Genomic DNA, 22,889 nt, shown 5'->3' on the forward strand with positions numbered 1-22,889 from the left:
TCAAGGGTACTGAGCTGCCCTGGTGTGACCCCACATCTCTCACATCCTTCTCCGTCTCAGATCCCCCCAGAGGAGTAAGGCTGATCCCAGAAGGTCTGCAATGGTCTTCTGGAGTCTTCATAATCACTCATCCCTTTGAGTTAAAAAAAAACCTTACTAATCATTAATAAGTATTAAATATCAAACACCCAAAAAGAAATATATGGTCAGTGTTAACCAAGAACACTTCCAGCAATAGTCATAATAAAACATTATAGTATAAAAGCTACTTCTTAGAGCTTTGCAGAATACAACCTCTGCAACCATATGTAGCAGATCTAGATCAGATCTTTTTTTAAAACCGGATGACCACCAGTAAGCACTATCCTTCACTCTCCTGCAGGAAGCAGAGCGTAGACATAGGGAAGTGAAGAACAATGCACAAATCCTGCTTCAGAAGGGAGTAGAAGTTACCAGGCAGCTGGGTCTTGGGATGAGCAGGGATGATTCTAAGGAGGTGAGTGCTGGATCAAAGGAGAAAGTACCTGCGCCTCATCCTGCCTTGCAGAATCCTAGCCTACAGAATCTATGGCAGGTGAAAGTCTGCACCTCAAACCTTACGCTTCAGTTTGTAAAACAGGCTAGTCCTAGGATACATGGTTCCCAGGCTCTGAAAAGCAGAGCAAAGGGATTGCAAATGAGGACAGGGGCTGGCTGGGCGAGTGGCTCCATGTACATCTCCCTTGCTTGTGACAGGATGGGGAGAACTCACCAATCTCAGTGGCAATCGTCTGGAGTTTTTCTAGTGTCCGGCTGATAAGTACAACACTGAGTCCTCGTCTTGCTAGCTGGAGGTGAGAGCGGAGAAAACCAAAAACAGATGAAAAAGTTATACAGACAGGGAGGATTGCTCCCCTCTCTAATGCAGAGGTGAAAAATGGGTCTCCAGGTGCCATTCTTGGTTGTGGGGTAAGGTGTCTGCTCCACCAGGGCTTGAGCCATGCAGAATAGGACAAAGGTTGCTGAGATTTGAACAAAACAGTGATGAGGGGCTGGGCTACAGGAAACAGTATAATAGGCATTAGTGCATGGTGTGTGTTTACTATGCACCAGGAACTATTCTAGGTACTTTTCTTTACACACCCATGATCCAAAAGCCCCTCAACCAAAACACACAGGATTTGCTGTGTCCACATCAAAATATTGCAGACTTTATACTATATAGAGTCAGCCCTCCAAATACATGGTTCCTCATCCACAGATTCAACCAAGCCACATGCTGGAAATATTGGGGCAGATGGGTATCTCTATTGAACATGTACAGCAGGGTTTTTGTTTCTTGTCCTTTTTCCCTAAACAACATAGTATCAGACTATCTACTAGGCATTTCCATCATATTAGGTGTTATAAGTAACCAGGAAAGATTTAAAATGTACAGAAGGATGGAGTAGATGATAGGCAGAGCACTGAGCAATTTTATGAGGGACCTGAGCACCTGTGCACTTTGGTGTGTGCAGAGGCCCTGGGCCAGTCTCAGATAGGGAGAGATGGCTATAGTACTAAGTAGCAAGGTCCACAGTGCACCGATGATAAAAATGGCATTTCTGTGCTGGAGGGGCTGTGGGGAAAAAAGAATACTTCTCCACTTCTGGTGGGAGTTTAGACTGGTACAACCACTGTGCAAATCAGTGTGGAGATTCCTCAAAAAACTAGGATTAGAAGCCCCACTTAACCCAGCTATTCCCCTTCTGCGCATTTTTTCCAGAAGAACTGAGAACATTATACCACGTGATATATGTGCACTCATGTTTATAACAGCACAATTTCTAATAGCTAAATCTTGGAAACAACGCAAATACCCATCAACTGAGGAACAGATAAAAACGATGTGGTATTTTTATACAGTGGAGTGTTACTCAGCTATTAAAAAGATAAACTCAAGGTTTTTATAGGTAAATGGATGTGAATAAAGACCATACTCATAAGTGAAATAAATCAAACCCATGTGTGTAAACATCGTGTTGTCTCTCTAGTGTAAAAACCTGAAAAAGTAAATAAAATCTGAAAGGTACAATAGATATTGTGAAAGGGAAAGAAACTCCCCAAAGGGAAGGGACTACTGGGATGGGAGTAAAGAAAAAAGAAAGAAGGAAGGGGAAAAATATATATGTATATACAAGGATAGCTGGGATAATTGTACTGTTGATTTCTATTGCTTTATTGAAAGGAACAGTTAATGCTTAATTTTTTTTTCTTTTTAGTTGTTTTTGTTTTTTTGTTTTTTTGGTTTTTTTTTTTTACCAATTTTCCAAGCTTATATCTGGTAATATGAACAACTAATTTGAAGACAACAATGTGCAATATAACAACCTTTGTTGAATTCCTATCATCTTATTTAGTGAAATTCTGTATCATTTCTAATGTGGTTTTTTTTTTTAATTATTTTTTATTCTCTTTAACAAATAGAAAAAAGAAAAAAAGATAGCATTTCTCCAGCAATTTTTGAACTGTTTCCTATTTACCCAAACATTCTTATGGTGAATCACATGACAGGAGAACTTTCTTTTTTTGTCTCCTGACAGGAAAGGAAATGGAACTGAGGGTCCAGGATGAAAAGTCAGCTGCTTCCCAGGCATCAGCAAAGGCAATGCATGCACCCGGACTGAGCGATGTACACACTGACACAGCCAGAGCAACAGTGATTCCTCGGGGAACATGTAAGCGTGCTGTGTTGGGTGCCACAGGAAATCCTAAAATAGGTTTTACCAAAGAAGAAAGTTAAAACTTTGCCCTGAAGAACAAAATGAAAAAAAAGAAAAAATCAATATTCATTTGAACAGGTTGATGACATTTGAGTTAGTGAAAAAGGCCCCAGCTTATTGAAATCTTTTTCTATGGGTTTAGTCAAATTACTTATATCATTATCTTTTTAGCTGTGGCAAAAGACACATAACATAAAAGGTACCATCTTTCAAAAAATTTTTATTAGTACGTGCTTGCAGTACATTTATTGTGGAGAGTTCATACAGGCACTTAATGAATGCATTTTTTTATCCCCTTCCCCTCCCATTCCTTTCTCTCCCCCAACTCTTGGTCCCCTTTTCATTTACAGAAGCTCTATTTCCATTTTTCTCCAGTTCTCCCATTTTGAAAAATCCCTTTCCCTTTCCTTTCCTCCTCCCTCCCTCCATCTCTTATTCCCATTCCCATTTGAAAACAATCTCCCTATTTCCTAGTATCTATCTTATTTTTTTCTTTATCTATACTTTGTGTTTCTCATGTAAGAGAAACTATGTGATATTTCAACTTCCATGTCTGATTTATTTCATTTAACATTATGATCTTGAAATGCATCTATTTACCTACAAATGCCTCACGCTTATCCTTCTTTCTGGCAGAGTAGTACTCCCTTGCATATAAATAACATATCTTCCTATCCTTTCATCTGTTGATGGGCATATAGGCTGTTTCCAAGATGTAGTTATTATAAATTGTGCTGCTAGAAACATGGATATGCAAATATCACTGTAATATGATGACTTTAACCCTTTCAGGGAAGATATTTAGAAGGGAAATAGCTGGGTCAAATGGAATTTCCATCTTAACTTTTTGAGGACTCCCCACCTTGATTTAAAAAGTAGTTGTTCTAGTTTACATTCCTACCAACAATGTAGTAGCTTTTCTTTTTCCTCACATCCTTGCCAGCATTTATTGTTGTCTGATTTCTTAATGATAGCCATTCTTTCTGGAGGAAGACGATATCCCAGTGCTGTTATAATTTGCATTTCTCTAATGGCTAGTGATGCTGAACATTTTTCATATATTTATTGGCCATATGTGTTGCTTCTGAAATCTGTTGATTCATTTTGTTTACCCATTTTTATTGGATCTTTTATTTGGTGGAGGTCTAACTTTGGAGTTCTTTATCTCTTCTAGATGTCATTCCTCTGAGGAATAGCTGACAAAATTTTTTTCCCATTCTGTAGGTAGTTTCTTCACTCTGTTGGGTGTTTCCTTTGATGTACAGAATCTTTTTAATTTGGTATGGTCCCATTCATTGACTCTCAGTATTAATTCTTGTGCCACTGGGGTTCTGTTCAGAAAGTCCTTGCCTATGCCTATGTCTTCAAGAGTTTTACCTATTTTATCTTCCAGAAGATAGTGTTTCTGTTTTAACATTTCAAAACTTTGATTCATAAAATATTTTAACAAAATATTAACCTGAATTAGTTAATATAGAATAAACAACGCTGTGAAACAAGTAATCACTGAAATCTCTGTGGTTTAACACTAGTTCTTATTCATGTTCCTTTAACTGTAGACTGATCTTTGACTCAGATACCCAAAAACCTAATAAGCAAGACACTGTGGCCCCTCAGTTGCTCTGACAATGGTACTTTCTGCTCCTAATAGTTAGGCCTGCTACCCAGATGTGCTTCACGCAATAAAAGTAAGAGTGGTTCTCCTGGACTCGATGAAGGTGAGAAGCAATGTGGGGTGATCTTAGATTCTACCCAAACACCTGCCTTGAGGGTGAAGAGACCTTGGCAGAAGTGAAGTTGACAGGAAAGTGAGACACTACAAGGACCAAGGAGGTCACAACACAGGAGGAGAGATCAGCTGGGGGCCAGGACCATCCATAAGGGGCATTCAATAGGGGGAAAAGAGAATCACAGAAAGACCCACAGGGAGAGCAAGGTATCCTCTTAGGACAGAAAAATCTGTGTGATCCTCTCCTTTCTCCTCTCTCTCACCTTCTCCCATCTCCTGCTCCATAGATTCAGCCAGGTGCAGACATCTCCATTAGCCATAATGAAAAGGAGAAATGCTAGACTAGAAATGCTAGCTAAATACCATTTATTACCTGTCCTATCCTGTTATTACAGTCATATAAAGGAGAGAAATACTAAAATAAGATAAAAGGGTTTGGGTAGCATATCTGCAAACTCAATAAATGAGATTTGGTTTAATTTACTAAAAGTGACAGATATTGAGATGAGCCAAAGACAAAAAAATAAGTCCAGTTTTGAAGGCTGAAAACCAAGGAATGGAAAAATAAATACTGTACTTGGAAAATGGAAACAAAAAGAAAGGTATAGGAGCAATATTAGTGTCAGACAAAATATAACTCAAGGTAAGGACTAATAAAAAAGAAATATTCATATTAATAAAACTGAGATTATTAGTTGCGTTAGTGTTCCCATTGGCAAGATGAAGTATCTGACACTCACAACTTAAAATAAGAGAGATTTAATTTGGCTCCTATTTTCAGGGGATTCAGTGCATGGTTGGCTCCAAGGCAGAAATATTATGGTGGAAGGAGGTGGTGGAAAAAAGCTGCTAACTTTGAGGTGGTAAGGGAGCAGAATACAGAGAAAGAGTTCCAGTGAGAGGAAGTGTACCCTCCAAAGGCACACCCCCAGTACACACCTCCAACTGGGCCCTACTTTCTAGCAGCACATTCAGCTATGGACCTCCCTGGATTAATTCAATGATGAGTATACAACATCACGATCCAATCAATCATCTCTTTAGGAGTCTTTTAATTCAGTCAAGTTGACAATTAAGATTAACTGTCACATTAATATTGAGCCTATTCTATTCCTGACAATATAATGTCAAAATATTAGAAGTGGAAATTAATCCAAGTAGAAATGATTGACAGATTTACAACCATTGTGGGGCATGATCGTGTCTTTTTCAGAAATAGAAATATAAAGTACAAATAGTGTTTTAAATTAGAACTGATGAGGCATGATCAATCATTTTGTTTCCCATCACTGTGGCAGTTCCTTCTCTGCCTCTGGCCTTGTCATGTCACTGACCGCTTTTAGGTGAAACAGGGCCCTACGGTCCCTTCCAGATGTGAACATGGTTTTAACTCCACAGAGACCAGTGTCCCATCACCTGCTATCATCAAAATGCTGCATACTTGATGAAAGTTACATCATCCCCCTCTCCTAAGCTGGACCACTAGAGGTGGGAGGATGGTGCTGTGTTTCTTTCCTCTCTTTCTGGTCTAGCATTTCTCCTTTTCATTATGGCTAATGGAGATGTCTGCACCTGGCTGAATCTATGGAGGAGGATGGGAGAGGGTGAGAGAGAGGAGAAAGGAGAGGATCACACAGATTTTTCTGTCCTAAGAAGATACCTTGCTCTCCCTGTGGGTTCCTCTGTGGTTCTCTTTTCCTCCTATTGAATGCCCCTTATGGATGGTCCCATGCAATAGTAACAAATCAGCCCCAAATCTCAATGGCTTAACAGAAGAAAGGTCTATTCTTTCTCACATAGTGTCTTCTGCAGGTCATGTGACAGTCAGGATTACCCCTCCAGGCAGTGACTCAGGGATCAAGGTTATTTTCTCAGGACTGGTACTAGTATGGGGTAAGTGGTGAACCAGGTGCAAAAGTTAAGGAGGCGCTCACTCTCAAGCCTGTGGTCACCCCATGTGCCTTGCCTTAGTACTGGCCCTGCTTTGTTCATCATTTCATCTAAGGCCTCACTTCCCTCATGTTGGGTAAATGAGCACCAGATCTGGTGACCGTGTCACAAAGTCATCTTTACATCTGCTTTTATTAAATATGTTATGAGAACAAAAATAAAAGAACAAGAAGAGTTACACAAGAACTAGTTCTAAATCTGAATTAGTAAAACACTTACCTACAAGGAAAAATGCACATAAAGCAAAAGAACACACAAAGCCAAAAGATACACTATAAACACAAAAAGAAAGGTTGCCCTGGGAAGAAGGGAAATGGGAAAATGGAATGAGACTGAAAGACAAAAGAAAAGAAAATAAGACAGAGACCCTGTGTGGATCCAAAGCAATAGCTCAACTGTTTGTACTTTTATTATTAAGAAAGAAGAAGAACAGAAAAGGAATGAGGTAAGGTATGGCAAAAGGAGGAAAACAGAAAAAAAAAATAAGAGCATGTCTGCCTGGGCAGACCTGCATCTAGATGGATGGGAGTGTAGGATTTATGTGATCTCCTTGACATTTGCTATTTACTAAGCTAATTACAGCAGTAAATTTTGCAAGACCCATGCTTTATTGTCTTGTCCACAAATGTTTACTTTACCACTGCCTTTACTCGTGCTAAATTACTATTCAGCCAAGGCTACTCCTAAACTTATTAATGAATAAAGCCATAGTGGCACACATTCTTGCCAAGAATTTTATATTTGATGTTCAATGGCTAAAAAAGCATCATCACAAACTTAACAAGGGATGAAACAGTGATTGCCTGACCTTTAAAAAGATTATTATCACCCTTAAATCCTTACTAATGAATCTGCTTGAAACCATCAGGTCCGCTTCGGTGGGTGTCTTTGCTTTTATTTAACCTTCATTTAATAATTCTCAGCTGGTGAAGCTGCAGACAAATCACAGCCAGCAAGGTTAGAAACAGGAGTGGTTGGGATTTCCTAGTCTGACAGAGAAGCTACCTCAGAGGTGATAAGATCAGGACCCTATAAAAAGTTAGCTGGTATCTTACATGGTGATATTGTCTTATACTACTTTTCCAAATGGATGTATAAATCCCTGTTGCTCAAGTGCCCTTCCATATGCTCTTTTGTCTTCTTGCTGGTTCTCTACTACTAAACTGAGTGAAACATTAACAAGCACACACACATCTTTGTTTAAGAACTATGTTTTTACAACATTGAAAATAAAATTCTGGCTAATCCTTTGAGCTACTGGCTAAACAGCCACAACAATTATGGTATAATCCTAATGTCCTATAACATTTCAGAAGCAAACGTATTACCATGCTCTACTAAGGAATATTGGAGAGTTTTAAAGTTCAGCTTTACAGTATTTTTAAGAATAAAGTATAAGGCCATGGGCTGTAGTTGTAGATCAATGGTAGAATACTTGCCTAGCGTGTGCAAGGCTCTGGATTTGATCCCGAGCACAACAAAAAATAAATAAATGAATAAAATAAAATATAAGACCACAAGAAAGTTGAAACCAAAAGGACATTCTAAGGTGATGGTTTTAAGAGGCGGGACCTAATCCAGAAATGATTAGGTCCTGAGGACTGTCAGCAAGTGGGAATAATGCCTTTATAAAACAGGCTTCAGATGGTGGCTTGCAAACATGTCCACTGGAAGAAAGATAGCCTCTTTAACAAATGGTACTGGAAAACCTGGCTCTGCACATGCTGAAGACTGAAACTAGACCCATATCTATGCACTAAACTGAAATCAAAATGGATCAAAGATCTAAATATTAAGACAGAAACACTCAATTTACTGGAAGAGAAAGTAGGTAGAAACCTTGAAGACATAGGGGTAGGCAGAGACTTCATGAACAAAACCCAGATCACATGGGAAATACTTCAAAGAATCAATAACTGGGATCTCATCTTATTAAAAAGCTTTGCACATCAAAAGAAATCACCAACAGAATAAAAAGACAACCCATAGAGGGGGAAAAAATTTTAGCCAATTGTCCCTCAACAAAAAACTTCTATTAAAACATATAAAGAACTGAAAAAAATCAGGCCTCCAAATTCAAAGACTCCCAATCCAAAAATGGGCATCTGAGATGACTACACACTTCTCAGATGAAGAAATAAAATGGTAAATAAATATATGAAAAAGTGTTCAACATCATTGGTCATATGAAAGATGCAAATTAAAACAACCCTGAGATTCCATCCCACTCCAGAGATAATGGCTATCATCAAAAAATCAACGAATAACAAATTCTGGCATGGCTGTGGGGAAAAGGGAACCCATCTCCACTTTCATCGGCATGCAGACCAGTGCAACCACTGCGGAAATCAGTGTGGAGATCCTCAAGAAACTACTGTTAGAAGTCTCGTTCGACCCAGCTATTCCTCCTTCTGGATATTGTTATGGTTTGTGTCTGCGTGTCCCCCCAAAGTGTCATGCGGTCATGGGGCAGGCTTTTAGAGTTTGATTGATTATGGGTGTGAGAGCTACACCCGCCCTAGGGTGGATAGTTTACATATGTAAGTGGCTACTTGCCACTATTCCTCCCTTTTTTGCTCTTGTTGCTTTTGCTGTGTTCTACCACCACAAACTGTTGCCCTCTGCCATGTGTCATTCTGCCATAGAGCCAGCCAAGTAGGGACTGAAACCTGCACAAACTGTAAGCGAAATAAACCTTTCCTTCCTTCATTTTGGGTGTCAGGTATTTTGTCCCAGCAACGAGAGAAAAGTAACCAAGACAGATATCTTCCCAGAAGAATTAAAAACATCATACCAGAGTGATATATGTGAACCCATGTTTATAGCAGTACAATTTCTACTAGCTAAATCTTGGAAACAACCCAAATGCCCATCAACCAAGGAACGGATAGAAAAGATGTGTTTTTTTTATACAGTGGAGTACTACTCTACCATAAGGAGGATAAACTTGAGACTTTTATAGGTAAATGGATGCAGATCATAGTCATAAGTGAAATAAATCAGACTCGCATATGTAAACATCATATTGTCTCCCTGGTGTGAGAAACTGAAAGAGTAAAGTCCAAAATATACAATAGATATTACAAAATGGAAAGAAATTGTTCAAAAGGACAAAAGAACTAGGATTGGGGAAGGATAAAGGAAGGGAAAAGAAAAAAGAAGATGGTTATACTACTAGCTTCTCTTAGTTCACTTAGAAAAAAGGCTTATGTTAATATCATGTGAAGAATTTTTTATGCCCATCTCTTATACTCCCAATAAGTATGTTAAAGATAACAATACACAATATATTAACTATAATTAGTCTCCTATTATTTTGTTATGAAATTTTGTTTTACTTTTTTTCCATTAAAAAAAAAAAAAAAAAAAAACCACAGAGGGTGACCTGAATTTTCTGCTCTTCCACCTGATAAGAATAGCAGCAGGTTAGGGGCTGGGGATTTAACTCAGCGGCAAAAAGCGCCTGCCTGGCAGGCGCAAGGTCGTGAGTTCGGTTCCCGGTACCGGAGAAAAACCAAAAAAAAAAAAAAAAAAAAAAAAGAATGGCAGCAGGTGCCATCTTGGAAGCACAAAGGAGCCCTCACCAGACACCAAATCTGCTGGTGCCTTGATCTTGGATTTCCTAGCCTCCAGACCTGGGAAATACATTTTTATTATTTGTAGGCCACCTAGGGTGTTTCTGTTATAGCAGCAAGAGCACACTAAGACAAATAGTAAATGTAATCAAAAGAAAAAAGGCACAGTTTTACTAATAATCAAAATAGGCATAAAACTAGAATGGTACTGAAACAGACACAGACTTAGTAAAAAGTTCAATCATCGGGAAGATAGAACCATTCTAATCCTGGACCACCTAACTGACCAGCTTTACATGAAAGAGTTTGCCTAAAATGAGGTGAAAGATACACCATCACAGTAGGAGATTTTAATTTGCCTTTTCAGCAACTGTTGGATGAAGCACACAGATAACTTGGTAAGGACATACACTATTTAAACCACAAAAGTAGTACACTTGGCCAAATGGATATGTATAAACACTGAATAAGACTATGTTCTTCCAAAAGTTGGCTCTCTACAAAACCTGGGATGACTGATAAATCTCTAGCAAGGAGATAAAGAAAAAGTAGAGAAAGTACAAATCATCAATAAACAATATTAGGAATTAAAAGAGGAACAAAACTAGATACAGCTAAAACTTCACATACAGCCAGGATCTAAAGTGTAGAAAAAGGAATAAGAGAGCAGAATGAATTTTGCTACCTCCTAAAATCCTGATAAAATAACGGAAAAGTAATTTTCTCCTTAGAGGAAAAAAAAAGAATTAATGCCCTCATAAAGCAAACTTCAGAGGATGGCCTAGCTCTTCTGCTAACATAAATCCACAGGACAGGTGACAACAAAGACAAGAGCAGTCCCAAGTTCTTGCTTGCTAGAAAATAGGTGAGATCTGAAATTCTAAACTAAGCAGGGCGTAGCCAAGGACAGTAACTGTGCAGTGTGACACTCCAACACATGCAAAGGGTACATAATGAACAGATCGGGGTATGGGCATATGTAATCTCAGACATACGTTGTTTCTTTTAGATGGGAACATTCAAAATCCTCTCTGCTATTTAAAAGATTTAACTCATTGTTACCAAAATTTATATCACTACTTTTTTCAAAAATCTCAGGCAACGCCAGCGCCTGACCTGAGGTAAATGAGAAGCCAGGAGAGGTGGATTGGGTTCAAGCTGTCTGAGAAGCATTAGCCAATGACCTTCTCCGTTCTGTCAGCTGAGGATAAGGCATTCCCCAAGAACAGGATGAAGGATGAAGGCAAGTCAAGTTCTGACTGCAGAAAGACCCTGGATAACTTCTGCTCCACAGGCAGGGAATGCAGAAATGCTTCTCTGGGGAATCTGACCCACTCTGAGGAAAAGACCTGAGGACATCAGCAGGGGGACTGTCCCCAAGTCACACTCGCCCCTATGAGATCCACCCAACATGAGGAAAGTTCAGGCAGGTTCTTAACCCACCTAATCTGGCTTTGAAACCTGGACAGACATGAGGATTTTTGGTGAGGTACAGCTAACACGGAAGTTAGAGTAGCAGGCAGAGAGGAGGAAGAGCCTTTGCAGGCAGGAGACAGCTTTGTCTTAGAAGAAAAAACTGTGTCTCCTCAGAGGGATCACAGAGAATACAATGTCTATGAAAAGAAGAAAGTCACTCTTAAACAGGGCTATTGAGAGAACATGAAGGGATCTCAGAAGGTAAAGAGTGTAAAAGCTCCTTGGTGTGTGTATGAGGGGGTAGTTTTCATTTTTTAATTGAAAAAGAACATAGCAAAAATTTTTTAAATTCAGTTGAAGGATTGAAAGATAATTATGAGCTTGTTTTGCAGAAAGGAAAACAAAGGAATGAAATAGAAATTAGAGAACAAAAGAGAAAAATTGAGAACAGTATCACAGTCTGAATATTGGAAGTTCTAGAACTAATTTACCCCACATCTGAGTAGCAGGAGTCCCTCAAAGAAGAGGTAATGCAGAGGGCAGACCGACACGCTCTATGAGGATCGTGGCTGAGTCCCTGCCTCCTTCATATTTGTGTTCACTTTCTAAAATGGTTGTTGAGCTTCCCGGTGACCGTTGTAAAACAATGATTGCCTTATACTAAACACATTTCCTGCTTAAGAGTTTTCTAATCCTCAGAGAATGCTACACAGAAAAAAAAACTTTATGCTGATAAATTTGAAAACTTATATGGATATGTTTCTAGAATAATATGAATTTCCAAAATTGATAAATTTGAGATCTCAAATAATTTTATAAACACTAAAAAAGTAATATCAACAAGAATAATAAGATAGTAATGATAGAAATGAGTAGTTTGAAATGCCTCACAAAGAAAACCCCAGCCATAGTATTACAGATAAATTCCATCAAACATTCAAAAATCCAGTCACTTCTAACTTGTAGAATCTTTCACAGAGAGTAAAAAGGTAAAATTCTCCTCCTTAGTTGATGAAGTTGGCATAACCATTATGAAAAATCCTGAAAAATAGCTGGTGCTGTTACTAATATTGACTATGTGCATATCGTGTGACCTAGCAATGCTGCTCCAAGTCTAGTCTCAACTCATGTGACTGCCCTGCAGGAGACAGAAGTGCTCATATCAGCAAAAGGAGAAACATCCAAAATGTCTGTCAACAGAAGAAAGGACAACTCAGTTGAGATATATTAGTATGGTATCATATAATGATAATGGAATACTACACAGATTTGAAAATGGATGAGCCATTTTGACACATAAGCATGGTTGAATTTTGAAAGCATTCAGCTTACCAGCATAAACACAGAGAATTACAGAATGCCTACGTTTCAACTTAAATTAAGTTCAAAACAAATAATACAACCAATGTGCTGTTTAAGGAAACATGCATGTATAACAGAACTCTTTCTTAAAATGCATGGAAATTACTAGCATAATGTTCATGACAGTATTTACATCTGTAGGGTGAGGAAGGGACACATAAAGCCCTGACACACGGCAGCTTTGAGGAAACTGATGCTGTTCTATTTTTTAGGCCGGGTAATCAGGGACACAGACTCTCTTATTATTTTTTGTAACCCTCTGTTGTGTATCTGTGCGTTATATGCATTCTTGTTTGATGCTCTCCCTCGCATGCACACACACCATCATGGCACACTATACCATACTTAAGATATTCAAAGCCTGTGCCAGAAATTATAGCATAGAGCAACATAATGATCCCAGAGGAACACAGAAATGATTAAAAGCTGATGGTTTCCTTTAAGGCTAGACAAAAGGGTATGGCTGATGACTTGGACTAGACAATAAGAAGAGACTCCTTGCTGGCATATGATGCTACTATATATTGCAAAGCAAGTACAGTACGCAAGACAGTTATTTTCCTGAGTTCGTGTGAGACAGAGCTAAGCAAGTGATTTAACCCAAGGACCAGCTCTGTGCCCATCCTGTAGCTGCCAGGGGCGTTATACAGGATGGCTTCCTTTTCATTTCCTGAAGGAAAGTCAAGATATTTTCAGCACTGGTTATCTTTACAGAGAGAAGTAAGACTGGCTGAGAAGAAAACTTACTTTCTCTGTACTTTTGTGTATGTTCCAATTTTCTAATTTTAAGCCTGTATTACTTTTACTTTTATCTGGGCAAAGATAGGATGGCTTTTTGTTGTTTCCTTCTTTATCTCTCCTTTAATTAAAAAATAGACACACAAACATCATTAGCCATCAGGGAAATGCAAAGGAAAACCAGATTTCACTACACACAACTTTTAAGAAATAAAGTCTCTCAAGAAAGAAAATAATCATTAAAAAAGAAAACCTGCAGACTGCCCTGTTCCAAGGCCGAGCCCACCAGTGGTACCCCCACATCTCTTCTTTAACCTCATGGAAGACTCCCTACCCCCACCTCCATTTTTTAGTCCTGGAATCCATCAGAAAAAAATGGCTACAGAATTAAGCACCTTTGTCTCACAACTCACTTCATCAGCCTCCTGAAAGGGAGATTGTCCATTAAGTGGAAAACAATTTGCATTTTCAGCACAAAAGACGCTGTCCGCCTGGTGGGCTCCTGCCTCTCCTTAATTGTGCCCTTTCGCTCAAGAGCTGTAGAGGGTTTAAAGGTTCCGTGTGAAGTGGTCTGGGCCGGGAGGGGGGCACAGAGAACACTTGGCTGTCTGGGCTGGCATTGTTCCCTTTGTCTCCATGAGCAGGTCTCAATCTTATTCCAGAATGTCCAGGCTGACAGGCTCCATACATGGGTTTTGCCACCCCCTTTTCAGAGACTTAAGCTGCCACAGCCCTTCCTTTCCCATAATTCCCCACTGAATGAATGGGCCTTGTTTCCCCACTACTGTATGTTGGGGCCTGGGTCAGCAAAGGTGCTTGTGGCTGCTAATCTATACCGGGTGGTGGGAAAGCGGGGCAAGACAGGCTTCCTCTGTGTGGCAGAGAATAAAGGGCTTGAATTCAGGTGCTAAGGGACAGAGGATGGTGTGAGAAATAGTGGCAGCAGGGCCTTCAGAGGTGTGGGAGTCTGTCCTCCCTCCCAGACCCAGCCCTCCCCACAATTCTTTCCCACCTGCTTCAAGTAATGCTTGAAATTCCTTTAACAGGAGGCAAAGCCTCTGCTGCCAGTCTAAGTATAAATATAGACTAATTAGAATGTAATATAGACTAGTTTCTGGAAAGATAGAGTAGAAGGACTTTCCCTCATTCCTACCATTTGTCAGGATCTTCCCCACAGCCTCAGTCTTCAGGTGACCCTCACATGCAGTTATTAACACCATTAAGCACAGCTGAAACACCTGAGAGTCAGAGGAGTCCAAAATGTTCTGAGCAGGTCAGTGAAGGGCCCTGACACCTGGGGCACGGCTCAGCCATGATTCCCTGGCCTTTCCCTTTGCTTCGTCTCTTTCAGGCTTATTTAAGAAGTCTGGTGAGTGAGAAATGCTAACAGGTGCAGATGCAAAAAGTCCCAAGAAATGCTTCCTCTCTCCAACCCAGGGACCACAAAAGGGGAAGCCCCACAAGACAGAAAATATGTATAATAATGCTCTACTCCAAGCAAATGCCGTGGAAGAAACTATGGCCCCAGCCCCATGCCTGTCAGAGATGGCTGAATGGGAAGACAAGGCTCCACCCTGGTGAGCTGTCACCCCCTTGCCAGGGTGGCATCAGGAAAGGGGGTATAGGGAGTTAGGACTTTTATCCCAGTCACCACCCCTCTGTCAGTGGAAACCTGGGATCCCATCCCCTGCACCTCATCTGGACGTGGCTTGTCGCCCAGAGGCTCCTGTACTAGAAGTGTGGTCCTCGGTGCAGTGGTGTGCAGGTAGGCAGTCCTTAGCCCCCAGATACACTACTCTTGGAAGACCTTCAGACAGTTCTCATGTGACCCCAATTAGTCTCTCAAAAGTGAGTTTGAGGAGCAAAAAGAAGCAAACCTAACCCTCCTGGCTCTCTGGCTTCATGTCTCACCAAGCGATCACTCCCTCAGATGTTCCCACCTGATCCTTCCACCAGGAGGCTTCATCAGACGTTGACTTGAGGGGACCACCATGTCTGGCACGTTCAGTTTCCAAAATTGTGAGCTAAATAAACCTCTTTTCATCATAAAGAGCCCAGCCTCAGGCATTGTATAGCAATGGACTAATGAAAATGCTGTAATGGACTAATAAATACCCCACTCAGCAACATAGGCACTCTCCCCTTTCTCCTTCCTTTCCCCAGAGAAGATAAAAAGAGGCCTCTTGGAGAGCCAGGATTCTCCCAGTGCCTGATCACAAGGCCACCTCTCACCAAAATTCACTTCAGGCTCTGTGGAGACCAACAGAGAGGAACTCTTACCACCCCTGCCAGACTGGTATCAGCCGTGGCCTGGCAGGAAGCAGAACCCCCACCCCACCAGCAGTAACAAGGAGACAGCACACTCCCTAGTGGGGGCCAGGTGGGAACCAGGGGGCCTCCATCCCTCCTGGTAGGGACCTCTCCTCCCTCAACTTAAGCGATGTCAGTGTAGGCCAGATTTTAAATAAAATCGAGTCTCATAACATAAAAACAAAAATCTCCAGGAATACATTTAAAAACAAAAATATTCATTAATACAAAGAACCAGGAAGGTCTCACTCTGAGCGAGAAAGGACAGCCGTCAACGCCAACGTGGAGATTGTAGAGTTATCTGAAAAGATTTTAAAACAAAAATGATTCAACAAGCCATTAAGAATACATGTTGCTATTGCTGTCTCCGTGTGTGCTAAGACTTTTCTGTCACGCTGGCACCACTTTTCTGCCTGTGCTAACCCTTTGGCTGGCATAGACCTGCCCTGAGCACAGCTTCCTGTGAGCTTGGATAAATGTAGCTGCTTGCCACTTACCACCGGGTATCATACAGTTAGAAACACAGGGGCTGAGTGAGTCACGTCCTCCCCTCCGTTTAATTCTAAACAACACCCAGTGGTTATTCCTGCTTTCATTATCCTAAGAGAGGTGAAAAATAAATAAATAACATAACATAGCACAACATAACATAACATAACAAAACCCTAGGAGATCACCATGCTGTAGGCAAGCTTACAGGCACCAAAGTTCTGGCCCGAGCGCAGCGGGAGGCACCTAAAGCCAGAGGTGTCTGGCCTTAATTCTGGCAGCCTGCGTTATCAGCTCTCATTTCCCTTTTTTCCTGTTGCTGCTGCTACCTTTGCCATGTGCTCAGTGCTTTTCTGTCACCCTGGCTCCTCCCTTGGTCTCCCTTTTGGCACGGACTGGCCCAGAGCACAACTTTTTGTGACCTGCAATAAATGTACTACTTACTACTGGGTGTGTACTTGGCATCTCTTTCCTCGTCATACACAGAACCTGGACTGGTATTGGCCCATTCAGCTGTGACAGGCATATCCTTGGAATCCATTGCTTGGCATGCCCATTCCACAGTAATGTTTTTCGGCAAGAACCAGCCAAGGGAGATTAATGGACAGAATATTGATAAACATTGGCAGACCTCACCAGCCTCAGGCCAGTGGTCAAAAGAAGCCAATCAGGAAAAGAAAGTAATTCCCTCCTCATTCAGGGAGACCCTTTCTCTCCTCCCACATGGTGGGTGCACAAGATGACCGGCTGACCAGGTCACCACGTGACAATGACTAGACTGTGAGGCAAAAGGCTTCGGCCTTTGCAGGGACCGAGAAGTCTCCACAGATCTGCTGGGGTTGTATCTGGGTGTTGGTCCATGCAACATGGGACCATGGTAACCCACACTTGGATTGGGACAATTTTTCCTGGACAAAATCCTCCAGCATCTTCCTCAAAATTTCTTCTGGGCCTCTCTCTCTCTCTCTCTCTCTCTCTGGTTCCATCCTTGTCCCTGCCCCTGCCCCAGGTTTTCATCTATCCATCGGAGTATTCAAATTATTTGGTCTTTTTAGTCCTTTTCCCTTTAACTCAGGGAAAAAGAGTTAAGAAATACAGTGCTTCCTTGCACAGAGGAGAAAAAACAATTTATGGCTGTTTTGAAAGAGGCAGCTTACATGCCAAATAGGCTGAGGAAAGCTGCAGCCCCTGGCAGAGCCAGCTCTGGCTCAGTGGATTCTTCTGGGTCCTATGGCCCTCTCCTCCTGGGTTACTTCTCTAATGCTAGTTTTCTTCTCTCCATTTTACTCGGTTTGCTCTTCTTATGATAACTATGGCTTCAAATGTATGCAGCTGTCCAGCAGGATGTATAACCTGTGTTTGCTGACTAAGTTTACATCATGCTTAACGTTTATCTTGTGGGTTTGTCACAGGTGTGTATGCTGTGTGGTTTGATCTAGTGAGGTGAGGGTTTTTCTAGGGACATGTCTTACTCCATTTTTTAGACTGCCAGAGAGCAGGATATCTTCATAGACGTGCCCCTCACTCAGCCAGCAATTCTGAGAGCCACATCTGCAGGGAACTATCAGGGTGTGATGGTTCTTTTTGTTTTGTTTTGTTTTAAAGTGAATTTTAAAAAATAAAAATGATACAGAATTTCAAAACAAGATGATAGGAAATTAACAATGGTTATATTGCATATTGTTATCTTGAAAGTAGTTGCTCAGATTATCAGGTATGCAAAATTAATCAAACTATATAAGCACTAACTGTTCCTTTCAATGAACTAATAGAAATTAGTAGTACAATTATCTTAGATGTCTTGTATAATACATATATTTTTCCCTTCCTTCTTTTCTCCTTTCCCCCATCCCAGTTGTTCTCTCCTTTTGAGCAGTTTTCTTTCCCTTTCACAATATGTATTGTACTTTTTGGATCTTATTTCCTCTTTCAGCTTCTTATACTAGGGAGACTACAATGTTTACACATGTGAGTCTGATTTATTGCACTTATGAGTAAGGTCTGTAGTTGCATCCATTTACCTATGAAAGCCTTAAGTTTTTCTTTATAGCTGAGTAGTACTCCATTGTGGAGGTTCTTTTGAGCAAGGTGATTGCCACACCTCCCCAGACAAGATATTAGGTGGTTTTAGAACTGGCTAAGAGGTACCCAGTCAATACAGCACCCCAGTTCTAGACCCTGTGTCCAAACTCTTTGTGGGCATCGGGGAGATTCTAGGGTTCAAAATGGAAATGTAGCACACACCCACACAGGGTTTGAGACATCCAGCCCCCAAGCAGTTCAGCTTTATCAGGGGACACTTTGACAAAAGCTGAAACTGGTTATCTATTATATAGAGGATTCCCTATCAGGCTTCTATGTAGGAACTAACTCAGAGGAATGCTTTACAAGGCTTCTTTGACCAAGGAATTCAGCCCTACCAGATCATGACCCTGGGGCTGAAAGGCTTGGGGAACTATCAAGAAATACCTTGTCAGGTCCCCACTAATGGGTCAGGGTCTAAATCCAGAAAATGCCTGTTGGGTTTCCCACATCTTGTCCCCAAATCTATTTTGGGCTGCGAGTGCCTTAAACAACCCACCTGACTCCCTGTTTAAATGACTTCTCACCTAGTCCCTTTTTCAACCACAGATATTTAGAAGTGCAAGGGAAAACTGAGTAGATTCTCTGAGGATCCTGTAAAGTTTATTGATGGTGGGGCTGGGGATTTAGCTCAGCGGCAAAAGCGCCTGCCTGGCAAGCGCAAGGTCGTGAATTCGGTTCCCGGTACCGGAGAAAAACCAAAAAAAAAAAAAAGTTTGCTGATGGTTTCCATACCCTAATGATGCCTTTTGACCTGAGCTGGAGAGTCCTGCTTTCTTACTATGGAGCAGTAGAAAGGAAAAGTATTATAACAGTCGCTAAGCAGGCCACTGATGAAGGCTACATAGCCTCATCTTTTAATAATCAGCCAACTGCTGCATTTTTTTGGGTCCTAAGAGGAGGCAGAATTTTTTTAGTTAGTCAGCTCCAGATACCAGAAAACAGCTCCAGAAACTCCAACTGGGCCCACAAACCAAAATATGTCAATTGGGCGATGTAGCTTGTTCAGTCTTTAATAACCATGATAAGTAGAGGACAAATGAGAGTTGAATAAGAAAAAGAGGCAGGTTAAAGCTATGTATGCCCTACCTGGTAAGGCTCATGACAGTGCGAGGGGAATCTGAGGTAATCCAAAGAGTGACAGAAGCCTTGAAAGTAGTGTTCTGACAACTTTCTTTACCTCCACTGCCGTTTGGAAGATTTTCTTTTCTGAGCTGCCTTTATGGTGATACCAGAGTGCCTTGTATCAGTAGTTTGAAGAGATATATGCTTCTTACCCAGGGCCACTCTGATCTTCACACAATCTGTGTAGTCTGTGTAGGGACAATCTGTGTAGGGACTCAGGTAGTCTGACCCCATGGGGCCCCATGTCTCTGCTAGGAGTTGAACCCTAAGCATGGTATGATGGCACACCGAGGAGGGCTGTCAAGGTCACACCAGTAGTCATTTACCCAAAGCACCTTAATCTATACTTTTATAGAAAACAGTATTATCTTAAGAAAGAAGTGGACTGGGGTTAAAGCTCATTATTAACAAGCTTTTGGCTACAGGGTTACTGATGCCATGCCAGTCCCCATGCGATGCACCCATTTTACCATAGCCAAACTATTAGGCAAATATCACCTAGTGCAAAATCTCAGAGCCATCAATGAGGCAGTGGCACCTACTCATCCACTAGTAGCAGATCCATACACCCTCTCAGCACAGATCCCAGGAGACAGCTCCCTGTCTTTGATCTCAGGGATGCCTTTTTTCTATCGCTGTGGATCCTAACTCCCAATATTTGGTTGCCTCTTAATGAGAAGATCCCCAGACAAGTCTTTTCCACGGTATACTTGAACTGTCTTGTCTCAGGGTTTTAGAAACAGCCCCCACTTGTTTGCATGGGCTTTAGCTAAAGACCTAAAAGTTTAAAGTTCAAAAATTGAGGCCTACCATAGTACACAGATGTCTTCATTTATAGCTCCACCAAGAAATTATCTGATAAAGACACCACTGAGACTCTCAGCTTTCTAGGAAAGATGTCCCAACATAAGGCCCTGATTTCTCAACAAAAGGTGACATATCTGGGATACATTTTAACTCCAGGACAAAGACAATTATCCTGAGGGAGAGAAGAGGCAAGTTGCTGTGTGGGCCTTCCAGAGTCTAAACAACAGCTAAGGGTTTTCTTGGGCATGGCAGACTTCTGCTGTATATGGATATCCCATTTTGGAGTAATAACCAAACCTCTGTGTAAGGCAACACGAGGACGAGGAACTGGATGCTTATAATGGACAGAAACCACTCAAGGGGCTTTTCAAACCCTGAAGCAGGTCCTGACTCCAGCCCCAAAATTAGGAACCCCAGACACAGCCAAGCCTTTTTCACTCTTCATGGGTGAAAAACAAGGAGTAGCCACAGGAGCTTGGTGTTTCCAAGCAACAACAGAGAGCTGCTACGACACTTTTAGTACAGGAAGCTTCTAATACAATGTCTTAGGCCAAAGCTCTTAGTTCTAACCCTGCACCAGGTTACAGTTCTGTTAGAACTCAAGGGACATTTGTGAATGACTGGAGAAAGGCTCACTAAATATTAGGTAGTTCTCATTGAAACCCCAGATTTCTTCTGTCTTGCACCATTTTAAACCCAGCCACCCTCCTCCCAACCAAGCAACAGATAGATCATGAGTGTGAACAATGTCATGCCCCGAATTATGCCTGCTGCCCTGATCTGAGGGACCAGTCATTGACAGGTATGGCTAGCACATGATTCACGGAGGGCAGCAGCTTCATAAGGATGGCATTAGGGGGGCAGGTCATGCCACAGTCAGCCCTACCAGGGTCACTGACGAAAGAGGACTTCCCGCTGGGATTTCTGCCCAAAAGATAGAACTTGTTGACTCACTCTTGCTCCTCAACTTGCCCAGAGCAAGAGGACCAATATATATACTGACTCCAAATATGCCTTTCTGATCCTACATGCAAATGCAGCCATCTGGAAAGAAAAAGAACTTTCGACTATTTGCCAGTCTCCAATAAAACATGGCCCAAAGATCCTCAAGCTCTGCGAGACAGTAAATCTCCCCAATGAGGTAGCAGTTGTCCATTGCTAGGTACATCAAGCCTTCTTGTACCCAGTCTGCTAGGGTAATTCTAGGGCAGTTTTCACTGCCAAATAGGTGCCATTTCTTCCCATGTTTGGTGTGTTTTCTGTAACAAAACCAGTCGAGTAAAACTTTGTTCCTTCTAAGTAAAGTAAATTGTGTGACTAGTCTTGATACTCTCTTGCTTCAGTCCCTGTCCCGAGTTGTAAAATGACTTCTTTTGGTTTTTTCCTGTTTCTTTTGGGATCCCCCTGGTTGATTCAAAAACTGCCTCTGATAGAAATAACGAACAGTGATTACTGACGTAAGACCTTAAATCTTATCACATCTTTCTCCTATCATCAGCAGCTACCTAAGAACTTGACCACTGATGTTGAACCTTTTAGAGACCAAGTGCCAAAGTGCAAATCAAAGCCCACTTGTTTATCCCAAAGTGCCAACACTGCAATTAAACCTGAACACTGAGGTTTTAGTTTAGAACAAAACTCTATGAACATCTTTTGTCTTCAAAGAAAAGGGCCACCACCAGCCTAGATGAAATTACTCAGCATATCATCGTCCTTCAAGACCAAATAGACTCCCCAGTAGTGATAGCCATACAATATCATAGGGGACTAGATCTCCTGACTGCTAAAACAGAGAGGTTACGTTTGTCTCTAAAAGAAAAATGTAGTTCGTCTGTCAGTCAGTCTGAAATAGTGAGAGATGTAGCACAGAAAACGGTAACCGTGCTTCTAAGATCCACAAAGAACTGAGTCATGATTCTCTTGGCCAAAATCTAGCATTGGGGGCCTTGGTTACTGTTGTGGACATGGCCTTTATGAATGCTTCTTGGAACCTTACTATTTTAGTCTTACAAACCCAACCTTTTAGTCAAATTTGTTTCTTCTTGTTTGACAGCCATTAAACTACTGGTGATGGCCCTAACCTAAAATCAGCACCTGCCTCCTATCCACAGTTCATCAAGAAATCCTTAGAGGACAAATTCAACTCTCCTGAATGCTTAGGTAAGTCAGAGAGAGGATTCCTTGGTTTCCAGGTTTGTAGGGCCAATACCCCTATTCAGCCAGAAGTAACCAGAAAAGACATGATTTCTTCCTTGCCAGCCTTTAAACATTTGGGTGGATCAAGGCTCTCGAGGCAGAAATAGCACCATTAGAATCAATGGAGCTGAAGGACTCATTCCCTTTCACCCATTTAATTCTAAACAGTGCCCTACAGCCATTCTCTTTCCATTGTCCTAAAAGAGGCAGAAAAGAAAATAACAAAAACGCAGATCTCTGATGTTCTAGGCAAGAGCACACACCTGTTGGATCTCCTAGCCTGATGTCAGTCACCTTTCCTCTACTCCACCCCATTAAGGCTTCATAAATACTGTATGTTCTACCTATCATATAGTACTATATGTACTA

At 41.3% G+C, this 22,889-nt stretch overlaps 1 protein-coding gene across 2 annotated transcripts in view; it reads right to left on the bottom strand.

The window, feature by feature from the left end:
• Hsd17b3 (hydroxysteroid (17-beta) dehydrogenase 3) overlaps nt 1–22,889 on the bottom strand; it is a 146,499-nt gene that overhangs the window by 15,257 nt on the left and 108,353 nt on the right. For both annotated transcript variants that reach the window (XM_005384689.2, XM_005384688.2), the window contains one exon: nt 752–827. In XM_005384689.2, the coding sequence (XP_005384746.1) occupies nt 752–827 (76 nt within the window). The remainder of the gene's footprint in view (nt 1–751; nt 828–22,889) is intronic.

The sequence above is a fragment of the Chinchilla lanigera genome, unplaced genomic scaffold (genome assembly GCF_000276665.1).
Source record: "Chinchilla lanigera isolate Chin_1 unplaced genomic scaffold, ChiLan1.0 scaffold00021, whole genome shotgun sequence".
In the NCBI taxonomy this organism is placed as follows: Eukaryota; Metazoa; Chordata; class Mammalia; order Rodentia; family Chinchillidae; genus Chinchilla; species Chinchilla lanigera.